Source organism: Poecilia formosa, unplaced genomic scaffold (genome assembly GCF_000485575.1).
Source record: "Poecilia formosa unplaced genomic scaffold, Poecilia_formosa-5.1.2 Scaffold1, whole genome shotgun sequence".
Classification (NCBI taxonomy): Eukaryota; Metazoa; Chordata; class Actinopteri; order Cyprinodontiformes; family Poeciliidae; genus Poecilia; species Poecilia formosa.
This window is the reverse complement of record NW_006799940.1, coordinates 6642769-6661179: the sequence shown is the minus strand read 5'-3', so window position 1 is coordinate 6661179 and position 18411 is coordinate 6642769. Positions and strand designations below refer to the sequence as shown.

General features: G+C 39.0%; 1 protein-coding gene across 6 annotated transcripts in view; it reads right to left on the bottom strand.

Moving 5' to 3' along the window:
• Nucleotides 1-18411, bottom strand: part of sash1a (SAM and SH3 domain containing 1a) — a 164175-nt gene extending 145764 nt beyond the window's left edge. For 3 of the 6 annotated variants that reach the window (XM_016669600.1, XM_016669608.1, XM_016669603.1), the window contains exon 1: nucleotides 16911-18402. In XM_016669600.1, coding sequence (XP_016525086.1) covers nucleotides 16911-17411 — 501 coding nt within the window. In that variant the 5' untranslated portion in view covers nucleotides 17412-18402. Of the gene's footprint in view, nucleotides 1-16910 lie in introns of all 6 variants that reach the window. The other 3 variants (XM_007547580.2, XM_007547586.2, XM_016669625.1) reach the window with 2 other exon arrangements.

Sequence of the window (18411 nt, the reverse complement as noted above, 5' to 3'; positions counted from 1 at the left end):
AAGTTAGGAATGATAGCATCAGCTGCCATTGGAGCAGCTCGTATAACTTCAGCTAACTTTGTGAGACTGAAATACAAATGGAGAATTGTAGATAACGTTGTAAAACCTTAACAATTGCAGTTATCAACCGTTGATATATTTGTGTACGAAAACATAGCGAATGCATCAGTTTGTGGAGGATTCCACTCAAACACTATAATGGCTTTTCAAAATCATTTTTGTCCCGTCATCCAAATAACGTTTAGGCTTTGAGATGTGGGGAATACGACGACATGGAGAATGAGCTTTTTATGTGGTTTATGAAGTAGATAAAGAAGAATTATTTTTCAGTTGAATTTTAGTTTGCAAATATTTAATCAGAAAAAAATAGCAATTGCATCTCTACTGAAAAAGGTTTTGATTGAATGGCCCATGTGAAAATAAAAAGAAGAGTTGCAATAAAGTAGCATATAATGCAAAGGTTTTTTTTTACAGTTTTAAATTGTATTTCTTTTTCATAAGAAACATTCAGGCATAGGCTTAGCTATTTACAAACTAATTCCTAAAGACATTTGGGATCCGCAAGAAAAACACTTAGAACCACAAATGCAATGCTAACAAGTAACATAATTAGCTGATCCTTTGTGTGTTGTTTTGCACTTAGTCAATTCACTACCTCTAATAATCCCATGTAGGCAGTTTATAGTGCCCTTACTGCTATTAAACTCTGTTACCATGATGCCATTATCTCTTCTGTCTAGGTTTTTATGGCATAAGGGCTGAATGGTTTTTATTGTTCCTGGAAAATGATTTTCCCCGATGGCAAACTCCTCTGTTTTAGAGGTTAATGGGTGCTGTTATATTTGAAGTCATTTTAAATGTGTTTTTTTTTTTTTTTTCTGAGCCTTCAACTGCATAAACAAATAATTAGCTGTCTATGAAAGTGGACATGTTTCAGTAGTTCTTGTCTTAACCTGATAGGATTGTCTTCTAGCTCTTCTTTAGAATCTGAACTTCTGAAGTTATTCTCGGCTTTTTAAAGTAATTGCACACACATGCAGTTGCAAGACCATGCTTTCTGGAGCAATAAAATACTTGTGTATTTCCACAGTGCACAGTCAGAAGACTTAATCACAATTAGCATAAATACAGATATCTTGATTAATAACAAGAACTGTTTGTATTTCTAGTGTGCATTTAGTCATTCCTAAATGCACACTCATTTCTTGGCGACATACCAGACCAGAAAAAGTCTTTCATCCTCTGTTAACAAAACCTCACAAAGCTACTTGCAATCACATGTTCCAACTGAGGAGATTACAAGTGTGGTTTGCAGAGACACCCCTCCCTAAAAATGAGCACCTACCAACAGTTTGCTCGACTAAAGACAGACTCTTTGGGGTAAAACTATGGATTCACCACTACCTATAACATTACCGACATTACCCAGATGAGAACATACAACCCTGAAAGAAGGTGTTTGTCCAGATTCTAAGCAATCCAGGTCATGACAATCCTAAACAGCCTCTATGGCACTGTCAAAAACCAAGAAGACACTAAAATTTACCAACACTTCACTAACTGAATTCTTTGGGTACAATAAACTAAACATCAGCAAATAAGCTCCAGACATTCGCCCTCAGCTACCAGTCATAAGTCTGCTTCTCAAATTAGAAACCTCCTTATACTCATTTTCTATGTTTGGGATAAAATCAATACCACTCTACTATATGAAGGTATAAAAAAAATCATTAAGCAATATTCTTTATTATGTTTCCTACTATTTCAACATCAACCCATTCGGCAGTCACCTGCGCCATTACCACTCGGTAACGTGAGTTGAGGAAATGTTGTATTCTTGAGTGCAGTCACTCCAGAGCATAAACAGAATAACAATTTTAGCAGCTTATGAATGCCGAGAAATTCAGGGAACACCTAAAGATGTCAGCTTATTTGTGGTTTTGGTCACGGAGCAAAGTGTAAATAAAACCCATAAAGTTTTATTAATTTTACCCAAAGTACTGCTATAATTCCATCTTGTCTCGGCATCATGAACCGCATATTGTGTAATGTTGGCCGAATTCAACTTTGCAGACATGATTCACTCAAAAGCAGCATATGTAGTTGATCCTGGGAAAAGAGACAAGATTAGGGCTTATACATATGTAGGCAGGTGTGTTGTACTCAAACGGGATTAAAAACAACGTAGTCTCCGCCTCTTCCATTCTCGAAAGCATTTGCACACAAAGACTGGTGCAGAAACTCAATTCCAGGCAAACTACCGAAAATGAATGACTGCTTTACATAACAATTGACATAAGCCCAGATGGGGAATTCCTGCATAACAATGAGAACTGTTTCTGCTCATAATCACTACCCTAAATGTCCCCTTTTGCGCCATAATCTGCCTCCAAAGAAAGCTTAAGCATGGCAGATACTGGAGTTAGTAAGAATACCCAATCATCTCAAATGTTTTTCAAGTTATCTCAATGTCTGACTGAGATTTGCTTGATAAAAACTTGCTATTTTGTAAGACAAAACAATTTCAATAACGTCCCGCACACCTAGTCAGGATAAAGCTGGCTGCTCCTGGGGAGGGTGGCTGAAGGTCCAGTTACAGAAGGGTAAGTAGTGTTTAGCCCTGAGTCATTAATGGAGTGGACAGGGACCAGGACTGCAGGGGGAGCTGGAAGAAGCAGCCCGTCCCTGTGGCCCATTGTTCTGGATCGCCAGTGTATTGTCATCAGAGAGGAAAGAAAACAATCCCTTCACTAGGCTTTCAACGGGGCGAAGGCACCATAACAATAACCCCACATCACAATGCAGTCCGCCCAAAAGACGGACACTGCCAAGCATTCACATGCAGAACACATTCATTTCCTTCACTGACACCACCTCTTTCACGGGAGAATGTGAGAGGAAATGCAAACAGCTAATATTACAAGGCGGCATATTTCACTTTGAACTGATAAATCTGATAATGGTTATTCACTCTGAAACGACCAATTCATGACCAGCAATAGTTGCTACTGTGCCTTCAGTCAACAGTCTTGCACAGTTCATGGACTGATGCATAAATCTAATTAGTTATGTTTATTATTCCGTTTCCAAATGCTTTGGAGTGTATCCTCCATGCCAGTCTTCAAAAAACAAGTTTTTGCATGCAGATGAAAGCAGAGAACATGACAGACTGTGAATGTCTGTGGATGTCAAAAAGTCTCCAATTAATAAACTCTGCAAATGACTAAAGACAGCCTGAAAATGCTAATCATATGTTTTACCTTTCCATCAATCATGCTGCTCTTTTTTTGGCATTCCTGCTTTTTTTTTCTGTCCATCTAAGACTGTGTTTGTTTGTCTGCCTGCCTTGCCGGCTGTCAGTCTTTATCTCTTGGTCTCTGTCAGCTTGTCAGGTCTGACTGTCTGTCAATTTGTATTTCAGCTTGCCATCCTTGCCTGTACGGTGTAGAGAATGAGGCCAAAAAAACTGACTTAGGATATTTTGTGGAGCAGAGAAAGTCTGTGATGCATGACCCAAACAGACAGCAAGCTGCCTGTTGGGCTCTTCATTGTTGGGCTTTCGTTTATGAAATCAGCTTTGGGATACATGCATAATTTACTAAATGACTGATACTTCCTTGTCAATCAATAATCACAATCTTGTGGTTTACTTTCTCATGAGAACCAAAATTACTCCCTCATATAAAGCAGAATTTTAAAAAGCTCATTATAAGCTAGGGCCTTTAAAGGCTCTCATGTCGAAATAAATACTGGACTTAGAGTAATCTTCTTTGAAACAACTAAAGTAAACTGTAACAAGACTGATTACACAAGCTACCGGCTTTCACAAGAAGTCAAACAAGGCCACGTCGAGTGAATGCAGAAGGCAACATTTACATAAGCCTTTGATTAGTTTGTTCACACATGCATTTCAAGCCAAGATTTCAGCTGACTGTTTGATATCACCAGCGAGGCTGAATTGAGGTTTGCCTGAATAGTAATAGTAAAGAGATGAACCAGCCACTAAACATGAATGCAGAATAGAACAAGGCAATTTTAATCTCGACAGCCCTGGACTGTGTATGTGGTATTTCACATACCTGGTTATTTGAGCTACTTGCCTTTTTTTTTTCCATCTGAAAGTACTCTGCCAATTTTCCTCTGAAATCAACAAGGCACTTTTGTTCACACAAGAAGTGTGCTCACTGGGTTGTTTTTTGTTTTTGTTTTTTTTCAGGCCATTCTCTGTTAACCCGTAAGGAGTTGTGTGTGAAAATCCCAGTTCACACACAACTGAAATTCTCAGACCAACTAGTCTAGCATACAATCACCCCACATAAAAAAAAAAAAAAACCTTACTTGCTCAATCTGATACTTGGCTTGAACTTCAGCAAGTCATCTTATCTACATATAGATGTCCAAGTGCATTAAGTTGTTGCATGTGATTGGTTGATTCACATTCTGGGTTGAAAGTCAATTAGAGGAACCCAATAAAGCGGTCAGTGAGTGTATATTTCTACATCTGCATTACCTATTTATGTTTTTGGAGTGCTTGGCACTGGTAATTTGAGCTGCATGCAAACATTAGCAACAAACTCACATTTTGAATTATGCACTTTTCCTCATTTCGTTCAAAAAGCGATTAAAACAAACATAGACCCTACAAAAAGTGTTAGGGGAAAAACACTTGAACACACCATTGCTCCATTTTGAGGAATTATGCATTAAATATGACGAGTAGCTACTTAAAATCTTATGAATCTGAACAGCAGACTGTTGTCATTTCACAATTAATTTAGTTTCCCAGTTTAGCTGCTTTGTAAACAAGTATGATGAATGAATGTTTTATCTTTATGCCTTTTGAAATTTGTTGCTTCGCATTCTCCATTAACTGTTCAAAGCAACACACATTTAAGCCTTTGCTAGTCACCGCAGGCGAGTATAAACTGAACAACACCGTTTTCAGTTAGGAATCTAACAAACCACAAAAAGCAATCGCATACCTATGAAATGATACAGTGCTTTTGCGAAATATTAAGTGCAACACACTGCATGTTTTAAAGTATGTGCATTTGCGTGGGTGTGTTTGAGGAATGTAGTAACTGCCTGGTAATTAGAGTTCAGATTCAGGTATGTAGAGCCGCGGGGAAGCCTGGGTAAGACAGGCAGAAAGACAGACACTCTGTGGGTTTAGTTTGGCTTAATCCCCTACCAGGCAAAGCCACTACAAAAGCACTCAGGTAGGAACATATCGACACCGGTGTGGTCTCCGTGATCAAAGCTTTCAGCGTCGCCCTGAACTCATGCCTCAGAAAATGGACCAATTAGCGATAAGGGTGGGTTGAGAGTTGCTTGCGCTGCATGCCATACACCTAGCTGGCAGTGGCTTCAGACAAGGTAATTATACACACTCACCTGTCTGTCTCACTAACACTCATACCCTCCGCTATTACGGCTCACTCATCTCTGAGCACCACGGCATTACATCCCTCTAACATGGGCCAATATAACATCAGCTGACATGAACCCAACTGTAGCTACATGTGGGGGCAATTAATCTCTGTTGTAGAGTTTTAACCACCCCAAAGCTACTTGCTGCCTTCAGATTTTTGCCATTAAGCTGATGTTGGTGTCAGTACCGCCAGTACCCCTCTGTATGTCTCCATCTCCTCCATTCCGATTTATGGAGAGTGTTTGAAGTTCTTGTTTAACAAGGTACAGTGTCATCGTTCATTTAAAAATTCTTTTAAAAAAGCAGTTTCATATTAAATATAGGGAAATTTATTTGAAACTAAAAGAGTAAAAAAATATCTTATCTGACAAGAACTCAATTAAATTTGTAGAGATAAAGCTTTTCATTCCTTATCCAACGCCCCACCCCCCATGACAGCTGCTCTCATATACTATAATAAATGTGCTTTCGAAAATTATGAAAGCCCAGATGATTATATCATGTCTTTTTAAGCTTCTAGATGAGTCACAAAACCTGAGTTGAATGGCAGTCAATCTGCGGATTGACAGTGGATGTATTTTACTCCTTTGGTATAATTTACAGTTTTCCAACGTTTATCTACTCAGACATATAAAACACCGTGGAATGTTATGGTTACTCCGAATGTTGTGCAGTCAAATGTCTACTTATGATTGATGGTAAATTCATGGTAATGGTAAAGTGCAAGCCCCTCTGCATGATTGATGGAGTCATAAAACTGACAGATGCCAATTAGTTACCTGAGAGGAGACGACGCATATCATGACACACCTGCGGACCACCCGTCATTTATCCTCTGGTTCAACCAAACAGCCGCACACTATTTGTGGAGAACCTTAGTTTTAAAAAAAAAACTGTCAATAACGATAGAGTTTGTACTGCCTTTAATTGTAGGACAAATTGTCCCCCTTTTATAATCAAACTTGTAAATTATTGTCTTTTGGTTGATTTGTTTTGAATGGGCATGTTTGATTAAGAATTCTGGTGATTTTCTTTTACAAATAATTGGCTGAGGCTATTGTTGGACTAAATATCAATCTCCAAATTTGACTTTTATAGGCAAGATAATAACTGCACGTAGTTTTTAATAGGTCATTTCAATATTTCTGAAATACAAGTAAAACATCCAATTACCTCAATTAAATATAAATTTGATAATTGCTGAACCGAGTATGTTTTATGGAACCAAAGTATGACTCAGAAGCTACTTATTCCATCTTCACAGAAGGCTGTAGGAAAACAAAAAACAAAAAAAAAAAACAGGAGAAATTAAAACTAACAGGAAGACATCCAAATATGACAAAAAACGCAAAATAAAACCAGCAAAAGAGGAGCAGACTACAACAATGAATAGTTTTTGGCCCCCAGTATCTACAGAATGGTTATTTTTAACTACAACTACAGCAAAGTAAACTTTTGAGAAAGTAATGCTAAAATAGAAAGCTACTTAACTAAATATTTAAATATCTAAAGTCTAAAGAGCACTAGAATTTTGTAGTTATCCTAATTCCTGAATGTTTTAACTTACAAAAGAGCTTATTTGTGAATCTATGTGTACTTTGACTGTCTTTGTGGCAACAAGACCCTTCAGTGAGTGACCTCCTGGCACAAAGCTGCACAGGAGTCAGACATAATTAGACCTCTTGGACTATGTAGGTCACACATGACCACCTCAGACGATGCAGCAGAACCAACCCCAGAGATAAGTGACTTTTTTTTTTATGCTATTCTGCAATCTTCCTCTATTTCTTGAAAAATCTGTCTCACAAAACAAATTGGTGTGGGTGAAACGACAAACATCACAAAAGCAGAGCTGTTGACAAACAGACAAAAGTGAACATGTTACTTTGCATGTCTATTTCCAATTTGGGTGCCGACACAGGCAGATGCTCATGCTTGCACACTCAATACTTTCATTTCTTGTCAGCACAAGGAAGCGATTACAGTGGACACGTACCAAAGGTTGAATTTTTTTTTTTTTTTCCCCCAGTATATACTTACAATTCTATGTATTTTCAAGCATAAATGTAAGCTCCTGTTTATGCATCCTGTATTTGTAACCACTGAATTGTATGCAGGGGAAACAAATGCACAAAAAAATAAACATGTTTACTGCCACAACTCAGAATCTAGAGTGTTTGCAGTCTCTGACAAGAAATACGCCTTCTTCTAAGCGAACCATGAAATATATAGCTATAGCTGTGCGCCTAGGAGCTTGACTTCAAAGGGACTAAGAGGATTTTTTTTAAAGCAACTTAAAGAAAAAAAAAAGAAAACTATTTCCATCTTAAATGAACTGTATAAGGTTTCTGTGGGGGGCCAACTGGAGAGGAAATCATGGCATGACACCAGTTCAAAGACACCTTAAGCCAAAGCAAAGTTTACTAAACAGACAAGATTACAGGGTGAAAGTATGAAGATGTACCAGAAATAAAGACAAGCTGGTATCGATAGTGTGGTCGGCTTTCTTGTGTGATACTACAGTATGTCTGTAATGTAGACAGGCTGTCTAGAAGCTCTAAACTATAGACCAGAATAGCTCTGATAATGCATCTGTCATGAAAGTGTCATCAGGAACTGTTCCTCAGCACTGCGGAAAATTAAACTGCCTTGATGACTTGCTGGTCGGCTGTATTTAAAGCCGTTACCATGACTGCGCATATTTAAACAATACATACATATACTGTCCCACAGTAGCAATGTGTTTTAGAAGACACAGAAGCTTATATTAGCTATATTGCTATATTGTATAAAGCTCTGTATTGAGCTTTGTTCATTTTCTCATCAACTCTGAAAAGCTTCACTATCCCTGCTGAAGTGAGCGTTCGCCAAGCATGCTTCTGCCCGTGACCAGATGTCAGAAGCATGTGAGCCACAAACTTTAATTTTGATCCGAGCACCTTTTACAGGTGTTTGAGGTGCCAATTGGTCTACGTGATCTATTAAATCTCCATACGAATTGCAGAAAATGAGTGCTGCTGCACCAGAACAAAGTGAAGTCCTTTCGCAATCACCCTATTGTTTGTCAATTATTTCTTGACAAAACACATGGAAGGGGTGAAATGGTGTCTTATCCTCACCCCCCCAAAGTATTTTATAAAAAAGGAGGAGCCAATGTTGGTTATTTTGAGGACCAAAAGAAGAGCTTAAAACCTGAGTCAGAGGTAACAAAGATAAGTAAGATGTTATTTCAAACTAAACAATGTCCAACACACATTGAGATGTGTCTGCACTTTATTTAATCTTTTAGAAAGTGAGATAGAGCAAGATAACAGGAAGGGTACATTTATTACAGCAGATTTGTGTCAGTTTTATCCTTTCCAGTCTGTAATGGAGCATGCTAATTTTGCTAATGCTGGCGGTCTTTTGGAAGTCCCAGAGTGAACATTAACCGATTACAGTCTACAGAATAACTTGGCAACTTTGTTTTATTTACACTGTCTTAACCATATAAATAGATGGTTAAGACAGTTCAAAATGTCAGCGCCGTGATTATTTTATTTGGGTTAAAATAATAATGAACACTGCTTTACAGCGACTGCCCTTCCCCACATGTGGGGAGATTATGCATCTTTTTCTAATGTAGCTAATCAATGGCTCACCACAGCATTCCTTGAAGACAAATTTGCTATTGAGATCCCAGACATTCATGAGGAGAATAAGATCTAGGATCTTGGCATCATAATTTCCAAAATCAACAGCAAAATATTGTGTTGAACAATCCATTCATTTTCAAAGTTTTGTGTCAAATGTGCCATCTGCCTTAAGGGGTTTAAAGGTTATTCTGATGAAAGATGCTTGAAAAGATGCTTCAAAGCCCCCGTGTGAACCTGTTTGTAAGAGCGTAAACATGAGATCATTTTAACATGGTGCAAATACACCTACTCACACCATTTGCTAAATACAACCCAGTTTCAAATTGCAATGTAAACTGCATCCGACTATGTTAATGGACTCTCTATGTCCTCTCAGGACAATGTGACTGGTCCTTGACTTTTTTATGACTTCCCCTTTATGAGTCCTTGGCTGATTATGCCTTTAAGGACCCTTTAATAAGAACTGAGCAAACGGGGCTCTCAGCAGAACAAATGGAAAACTCAGAGGCTGATGTGAGAGGCTTTCTCTGCCCTTGTGGCTAAATGCCAGCACTATGGGAATGGACATTGATAATGAAGACATTTCCCCTGAAAACACAGGCACAAATGAAAAGCTCTAGAAAGCTTTTACAGCAGTTTCAATTAACATTGAAAGATACAAAAAGCTCTCGATCTGGGGGAACTAACATTCACACTTAAATTTAAATAAAATCTCACTAAACAGTTCATCTAAGAGCTGTGCATCAATATTAAAAGAAATGAATGAAACACTATTTCAGCACTGCTATTTCAAATTGTGCTTTTGCCATCATCTGAACGTCACTGATGTTGCGTATGTGTTTTGAACAGTGTCAGTGGAAATAAACTGAATTTCCTTGAATTATTCGTCTTTCCAAATCTTGGCAGTAATCCAGAAGCAGCTTAAAGCACTTCAACAGCCACAGTCGGCCAACTGGGGTGAACCTCAAGCTAAACTCTAATTTCCTGCTTAGAGAGAGTGATGGGATATTACTTAAGATAAGAGGCCTGGAACAGGAAGCAAAGTGAATCCTTGTCATGTCAGGTGGTAAACTTCTGTGTGCTAACGGAAGCTATGAACATGACTAGATAAAGTCTGTCTTTTGTTTCTGCTAATCCAGCCCTGACAGGTGCAGCACCTCTGTGACTTCATTGCATGTTTTAACTTCTTTTTTTTTTTCCAGGAGCTGCAAGTCTTCTCTTGATTGTCCCCAACTACGTTTGGTCTGTGAGGTCATAAAATGGCCTTGAGGAGCAAACACTTCCCAACAACTTACCAGTGTGTCCTGACCATCTAAACATCCACCAACTCCCTTCCAGCCTTAATAAACAATGTACCCATCTATTTACAATGCTCTCCCTCAGCATGATACCCAGGTTTTAATCACCCACCCATCAGCACAATGCTGGACACTTGCCTCCACAGCCCATTTCAATAGACGGAAATTGGAAATGCAAAACAGACCAGTAGTGAAAGGACATGCAGCCCCATCAGATTCCAAACAAACAATGGAGAATCTGCTGCTGCTTAGCCTACATTTCCTCCAGACACACTGGGCGAACAATGAAACCTTATGACTGACTGTCTGCTGCGTCCAGATCCAAGATGAAGCCAGGATGGGAACACATCCTCACATAGTTTGGGCTTCAGTTGATTCAAAGACCCAAACTAAAAGATCAATTTCTCTGAGAAGATGAAATGAATTCAATTCTAAGAAATCAGTGAGGCAGAAAAATCAATAATGAGGAGCAGAAGGGCAGATGGCAACAACTAAATGTGAATAATGACTATTGTGTTGTCAGCTCTCCTAAAAGGAAAATGGTTATTATTCATGCTGGAGAATCTTTTCCCCCAAAATGAGTTTGTTACTTGTGATGACAGCATAGAAGGGAATGTGGCTTGGTGTCATTCCCAAGTAAAGTTGCATGTATAGTCTGTGGTTTAATGTACCACTAGTTCTTGATGGTTCACAACCACATTTTTCCCAGACCAAAAGAACTTGATACATTTTCTATGTAATTTTGAATGTATTTCACTGTAACCTTAAAATGTAAACAACAGTACCTGACCTAAAACTTTGGAAAAAACATGGTCAACTGGAAATTTACGCAGAGGCCAATAACAGAAGACACTGATGGCCCGGCTAAACGTATTGCCTAGATATGGATTTTACAGATTTTTTAACAGGAAGCCAAATTATGTTGATTCAAAACACTAATTTAAAACGCTGACTCTACGCACTTAATTTTAAGAGTTAACCTGGGGCGGCTTATTTCATCTGGGAAGTAATCAGAAAGCTAAAATGTTTGGCTTTGACATATATTGCTCCAAATTTTACTATAATCGGTAACATGTCTGATTTCCACAATAAAATAAACTGAAGTTTCACAACTTATTTTACCATCATATATATTTAGACATTTTGGATCCATAATAAAATCTGAAGCAGTGAGTTCCTTAACAAGTGTTTGGTAGGTAACTTTAATACAAATACCCTAAAAAATGAATTACTTTATTAAAATTGTGCAAATAGTCAAAATATACCCATATTTTTTTTAAACAATTGAGCAGCAGTAAGACAGCAAAAGAAAAACAGATAAGACAATCAAGCCTTAAAAGGTAAAAGAATAAAAATGTTTTGTTTCAGCTAACATTCAGCCACAAAATTTCATTTGAAAGTGAGTGTTGAAGTTTCAGGAAGAAAACAAACAAAAGTGTTTCATCAAAAATGAGATCCTCCAGTAACTTTTAAAACAGAAATTTGAGCTGATTCAAAAGTCTCCAAATGTCCTTGGAATAGAATTTGTCATAAATGCAGTGCGTTGTTTTTCATCTAAAAACAGCAGTTAACATCTTTTGATTCACCGTCCTCTAACTGTCACAAGAAACAAAGACAAATAGGAGTCCAAGTGATAAAACTTTAAAAAGCCGGCTTGACTTTTCAAGCCGAGACAAACGGCAAGAATTTATTGAACACAGTGCATTATAGCAACAAACTAGCCGGCAGCCCCGTCTTCCCGGCGTATATTGTTCCCCGATGAGCGATCATAAAATGTGCAACCCTCGGCACAAGTGTTTGTTTACATCAGAAGAAATAATACTCCCTCTCAGACAAGGGGTCTCAGTGGCTTTGATAAGGATCACAGCTATTTATTACACCCAGCAGAGCCTTTCAGTGAATTGCTTGATAATGAGTTGTCTCACCAGAATACATTCAGCAGACACAGGAGTGGAATTCTGACTCTTGGTTTATCTAAGGGTTTACCTGATGGAAAGTTCTGCACAGATGATCAGTCAGCAAACAGGATGAAAAAAATAAAAAAATTCTGGTCATTGGGAAAAATAAGAAAGCTCTCTGTTCATGTTACCCTGTATTCATTGTGAGTGACTTTTTGTATCCAATCAGCCTTGAGTCACCATGCTCCGTCTCTGCTGGGGGTGACAAACCTCCCAAGGACACAAAGAGGGAAAATATCAACCAATCACAGGCCCGTTAGTCAAACTATCAGCTGGTCATAGCTCCATCTCCCACACTCTCCTTCACCCTGGGGTAGGAAAAAAAAAAAAACTGAAAAAAAGTACTGGACTGCAGCCAGTTCAAAACTGCAGGGTGACACACACACACACACACATAGACACACTAACCAAAAGAGACTCAAAGACCTTGACCCCCTCATTCCTCTCCAAGGCTCCAATGCCAAAGCTATGGTTCTAACTAAACACAGCCTTCAAGAGGAAAGATAGTTTAACCCTCTGAAACCAATGCTTTGTTTCAGCCTCGGTCTCATGCTTAATCCCTCACAAATCCCAAACCTCTGCGGGACTCACGGTTAGCCAAAGTGGCAAAAAAATACCCAGAGGAAAGAAGCTTATGAAGTATTCAAAAACTCAAAAGTCATTGTTAAGCAAACTCTGATTATCAGAGGCAATAACACGACCCAGATACATGATGAGAATGCACATATATGGGGAATTCTCATATATGTGCTGCATTTGATGAGCACCATTTGCTCATCAAATGCAGCACAAGCTCAAGAGAATCTACATGCAGAATGAGCCAGAAGGGAATCTAAAAACCGCTACAAAATCAGATTAAGCAAAAAGTCAGGTTTAGAACTCAAATTAGAAAAATAAAAAATAGATACAAATGTATTTATTTGCAAACCAAATATAACCTCTTGAAACATTTGTTTCCAACTTTTTTGGTCAGGCACATTTTTCTGAGAAACTGAGCCAGTGGACTCTGCATAAGTAGAAAATGTAGGCTCTTGACAACCATGTGAATATGTTTAAAGCTGCTGTAGGTAACGTTTATAAAAAAAAATGTATATATTATCAAAATTATCAAATTTTCAAAATTTTCAGTAAGTTGTCACTGTTTCAGATACACTTTTTTATGATTGAAGATATTTTCTTGTTCCATCTGTTTTGTGTTTTTGAATACTTTTCTTAATAATTTTACACTAATCTGCTCACAAAATACCTAGTCTGTCGTGTAAAACTGACTGTACAATAAAGTTATAAGGAATTGATTTGATTAATATGTAGTCACATTATCGTACTAAAAATTCATGTAAATATTCTAAGCTGGATCTGGAATATAATATGAAGATTCATCTTGCATAAAGAAATATGAAAAAAGCACATAGACTATCTGTACACAAAAGATTGTTGTGTACTGCACATCTAAACATCTGAAAACCACACATAACTCTTCAAGACATTTGTTTATGTTCTGAAATGAACAGCATAATCTTAAATAAAAGACAAATATATATTTTTCAGATCTCACGACTCAACAGCAGCATACCATTTAGCCACAGCAATGTATAGTGGGGGGAACCAAGAAGGTCCTTGGAACGTTCCTATTTTGAATGACTACAGCTATTCGAAAGATTTAATCAACCCTGGATCTGTGTTTCATTGAAATTATATGTACACCAACACAAAGATTTTCATTTTCACTAAACATGCAGAATCTATTGCAAACATAACCATCATTTTTCCAAGACAAACAAAAAACTAAATGAGTTTAAAATGGTATTTAGGTTTTTGAGAGGATATGAAAGCTTCACTGGAGTGCCACTACCACTGGGTCACGGTCTGTTTCAGAACCGCAGCAGAACCTCAAGCTCGTAAGAGACTCCTTACTCCCACTCCAAAAAGCAGCAGACTGCTACAGTTTTAAATCTAATTTGGAATACCAGGACTACTTTTTTGTCATCTGGCAGTAAAGGTCACAGACGGGGCTCCTCAGGCCTCTATTGGCATGAGTCCATCGACGGGATTGCAGAGTTCATATTGTGGATTACCGCAACATCTCTCACAATACATTAGCTTTTGACAGACAAGTTTATATTTCTCTGTCAACAGTGCACGGGTCAGCATGTCCAAAATATCTGAGCGGATGAGTCGGAATTTCCTCAAGCTTAATGTAGACGGACTCGGACCTGAATTAGGTCAACAACTTAGTCGGTCATTAAATCTGCCTACCACCACACCAAAATCATTGCCAGAATTGAGGGTTTTCTATTGAAACAGGACACAGGAAAACCTGTCCACATTTTGATTTTAGTAGGTTAAATTATTGCAGTAGTCTCAATACAGATCTCGGTAAAAAACACAATAAATAAACCAGGCAGCTGCAAAATTCAAACTGCTGCATCCTGAAAATGTACACACAATTATTCTGGCCGTTTGTGTAGGTCACTTTCTAAAAAACAACAAAACAAGACAGCTCGAAATTAATTGAGAGTGGCGTTTAGCTTCTCGCAGACGACAAAAAAAATAATAATTCAATTTCCATATCTCAGCAGCAGCATGTCGTACCATCATGGCTAAATGCTGGGTTTATCTACTTTGTGTACAGCAAACAAATCTACTCCTGCTCCAGTTTTTACTCCACATCCAGAGCTGAGTGAATGTTTTTATCTGCTTCAGCACAAATAATGGGCATCTTTTTAGAGAACCAGAACAACAACAACAACAAAAAAAAAAATCACAGGGCACAACATCTGCTTAGTCAGGGGCCTGAGGAGGTCCAAATAAAAAGCCTCCCTGTACGTACACAACAGTAACTCGGCAAGGGCGACCTCAGCTGGTAAGGCATATGATTCAGGCACTTGTGAGGAGAGGTCACTATCAGTCTGTGAATACAAGAGGCCCTCTGAGTCTGGTTACTCGCAGGACTGCCACAGCCAACCCAGCTGGGTGCACTTCATCCCCTGCCCATGCGTTCGACAAGCCTGTTGCTCATTCATTACGGCAAAGTGCTGGGGGGCTTACTTGCTTGTCTGGTCTGCTTGCTCCATTTCTAACTGCATGCAGAGACATGAGAATAAAACAGGGTGACATGTGAGGTCAGAGTAGACTAATAATCAGAGTGTAAATCTTTTTTGCCCAACAGAGAATCACTGTCAAAGCAAAAGCCTCCCACAGAATCTTCACTCTTCTCTAATTATTGATCTGCAGCTACTCCACTGCCATCATTCACCCTGACAGCAACCACTCACACTCCTGCAAAAGTGCAGCGGTCCAGAAAATATTTCAAAGTGTCGGAGCCACACCTGTTGTTCAGACCCTGGTTTGATGGCGAGTGCTTCTCTCTGAAATGTGCTTTTCATACAAGATTTGCTTTACCTGACTAAAAAGCGAGCTTTAATCTATGCAATGGATGATGCTCATGCTGAGCAGTCTCTGATCAACGCCTTTCTGTGGAATTTATTTTTCTTCCTTCCAGGAAGAAGATACAGTTTCTTAGAATATGAACCCAAAATATAAATACTCCTTTCCCCCCTACCCCCCACATAAAATTACTGGCTGACCAGAGATATAATTGGAATATGGAGTGTGAATACTTGGTACTTAAATTACAATATTCTACAAAAAATACCCCAAATGAGTCCACCGTGGTTGCAGAAGTTTCCTTGGATTCAAACACTAATACAGTGACGAGGCCTTCAACTTAATATATTGTGCATAGAGACAGAAATTAGGCTGTTTAACTTTTCTTGATGTTTTGATTCAAGTAATCATCTTTGGTAAATCTCTAAATGGGCATTAAAATAAACAGGGTTATACCAAAATCCGCTATTCTGATATTGACAGTTTCCTTTTCTGAAGGACAATATCACATCAAATATTAAAAAAATAGAAAGAAATTTCTACAAGTTCCTTGATATAGGTTATTGGTTTTAATCCATCAGAAAATGACAAGGAATGTCATCTCAAGGAGGATAATGGTTCGATTCGTATCCAGAAATAAAATCCAATGCAAGAGACAGATTCAAAATCAATTACAAGCATTCTAATTTGATCAGAGTCCTTCTGTTAGCAATGCCATCTATTAAAAAGCAAACTAAGGAAGCCCATCTGACTGCATTGAGGCATTAACGCGACACTAACATCTCCTCCTGAACAAACATGTGGTGAGAGCAGAAAGGAAGAAAACTCTTTATGTCTCAAACTCACATCCATTTTTAATCAACCTCAAACAAATGTCTCAAAGTACATGTGATACCTACACTGACAAAAACTGTGTTCTGGTTTTGTTACATTTACAATATTTCATTGTTTGACCTGCTGATCAGAGAGAATGGAGGAAAAACTTAGCAATTCTGATTGCTGGTTGGTGAATTGGTGCATCTCTACCATCCTTGTACTCTATCTTATTGTGTTATTTTTATTTTCTTAATGTGTCAAAATAAAAATAACATTATTTTATTTCCTTGTTTGAACGGTAACAAGAACTACCTAAATATAAAATGGAAGAAAGGGAGTGCATGATGCTTTGTGTGTGTACTTTGGCCAGTTCGGGATCATTTACCTTATTAGAGTAGGGCGGTCTTGCGAGATTGATGCCATCTCTGATGAGTCTATCCCTGATCATGATCTTCAGCTTCAGCTTGGGGTACATCACCAGCTCCCTCCTGTTGCCCAGCGTCAGGTTTCTCTGTGCGCCCATGTAGCCACCATTACGCCCGATTCGGTCACTGTTGGGCTCTGTCCAAGACCTGGATCCCCGCAGCTTGGACTCATGCTCCACCGTGTGACCCGTGTAAATCTCTGCCGCAGGTGGCATCGGCTCAAGGGTGAAGTACAGACCGCTGGCCGTCTCTTTGGCTTCCTCCTTCAGCCTTCTCACCGCGTCGTGGATCCTCTGTCTGTGGTGAGGGATGTAGACCCCGATGGCGTCCAGGTCGGGCTCTCCTATTTGTTTGCAAACTTCTAGATCGTCGTAGCCATTATCCACGAAGGACTCGACGTACTGCGAGAGCTGGAGGGTCTTCAGCCACTCGAAGACAATGACAGGTCCGCTGCTTGTCATTTTGGCAGTATTGAGAAAACTCAGGTGGCCCTTACTTTCCTGTTCTGCGTCTCAAACGCATTCTAAGTCAGGCACTGACAGTGACTTTAACTCTAAGATTCAGTGGCGTGAAGAATTGTATTAAGCACTTCGTAGATAATCCATGCCAAAAGGTTGGGCTGCCATATTAAACATATTTGAAATAATCAAAACCAGCAGTACTTCTCAATATTTAGGAATACATTCGTAAGAGGCAGCTTTCAAAATCCACTTGCTTTTGAGTTTCAAAGATTGCTTTGCCCGTGCCGGCGTGGTTTGTTGTGCGCAACAAGGCTGTACCTTAAACAATCAGATGTCTCCTACTGCTGTCATTCAAACAGCTTCGAAATCAGATTTCATCCGTTACGCACGGCGAAGCACGGCTTCAACAGCTCCCACTGTTTTCCCCGAGTCCTTTCTCTGTGTAGACCACCGGCAAAAAAAAAAAAAAAAAAAAAAAAAAAAAGAAAAATAAATCCACTGAGAATCCGAAGAGGGGGAAGGGGGGGTGAGGGTCTTCAATTTCTCACAAACAAAACCAAAAAAAAAAAAAAAAAAGCTTGCAGAGGATCTGCGTCTAAAGCGCTGAGTCTACGCTCAGTCCAGTTCCTCCTCCAACCGGCACATCACTACTCTGGAGCTGCAGCCAAGAACCAACACGCTCTCTGCCTCAGCTGCTGCCGCTCCAATAACGTCCACGCCCCCTTTTCCAAATCTTACATTTAAAAATAGTGAACCAAATCCCTTTTTTTTTCTTTTTTTCCCACCTCTCCCCCTCTGAACTTGTCGCGCAGCCTCGTGGCTTCCCTCCGGGTCACCAGCTTCCCGACTCACTTGAACACTGAAGTTAGTTCGAAACACAAGAGTCTGGCAAAAAGGCAAACGCAGATCATTTCCTCTGCTGCTCTGTTTGACATTATTACTCCCCAAAGATGTGATTTCGTCCACTGACTGCACCACGCTCTTTCTCTTCTCTTGCTTG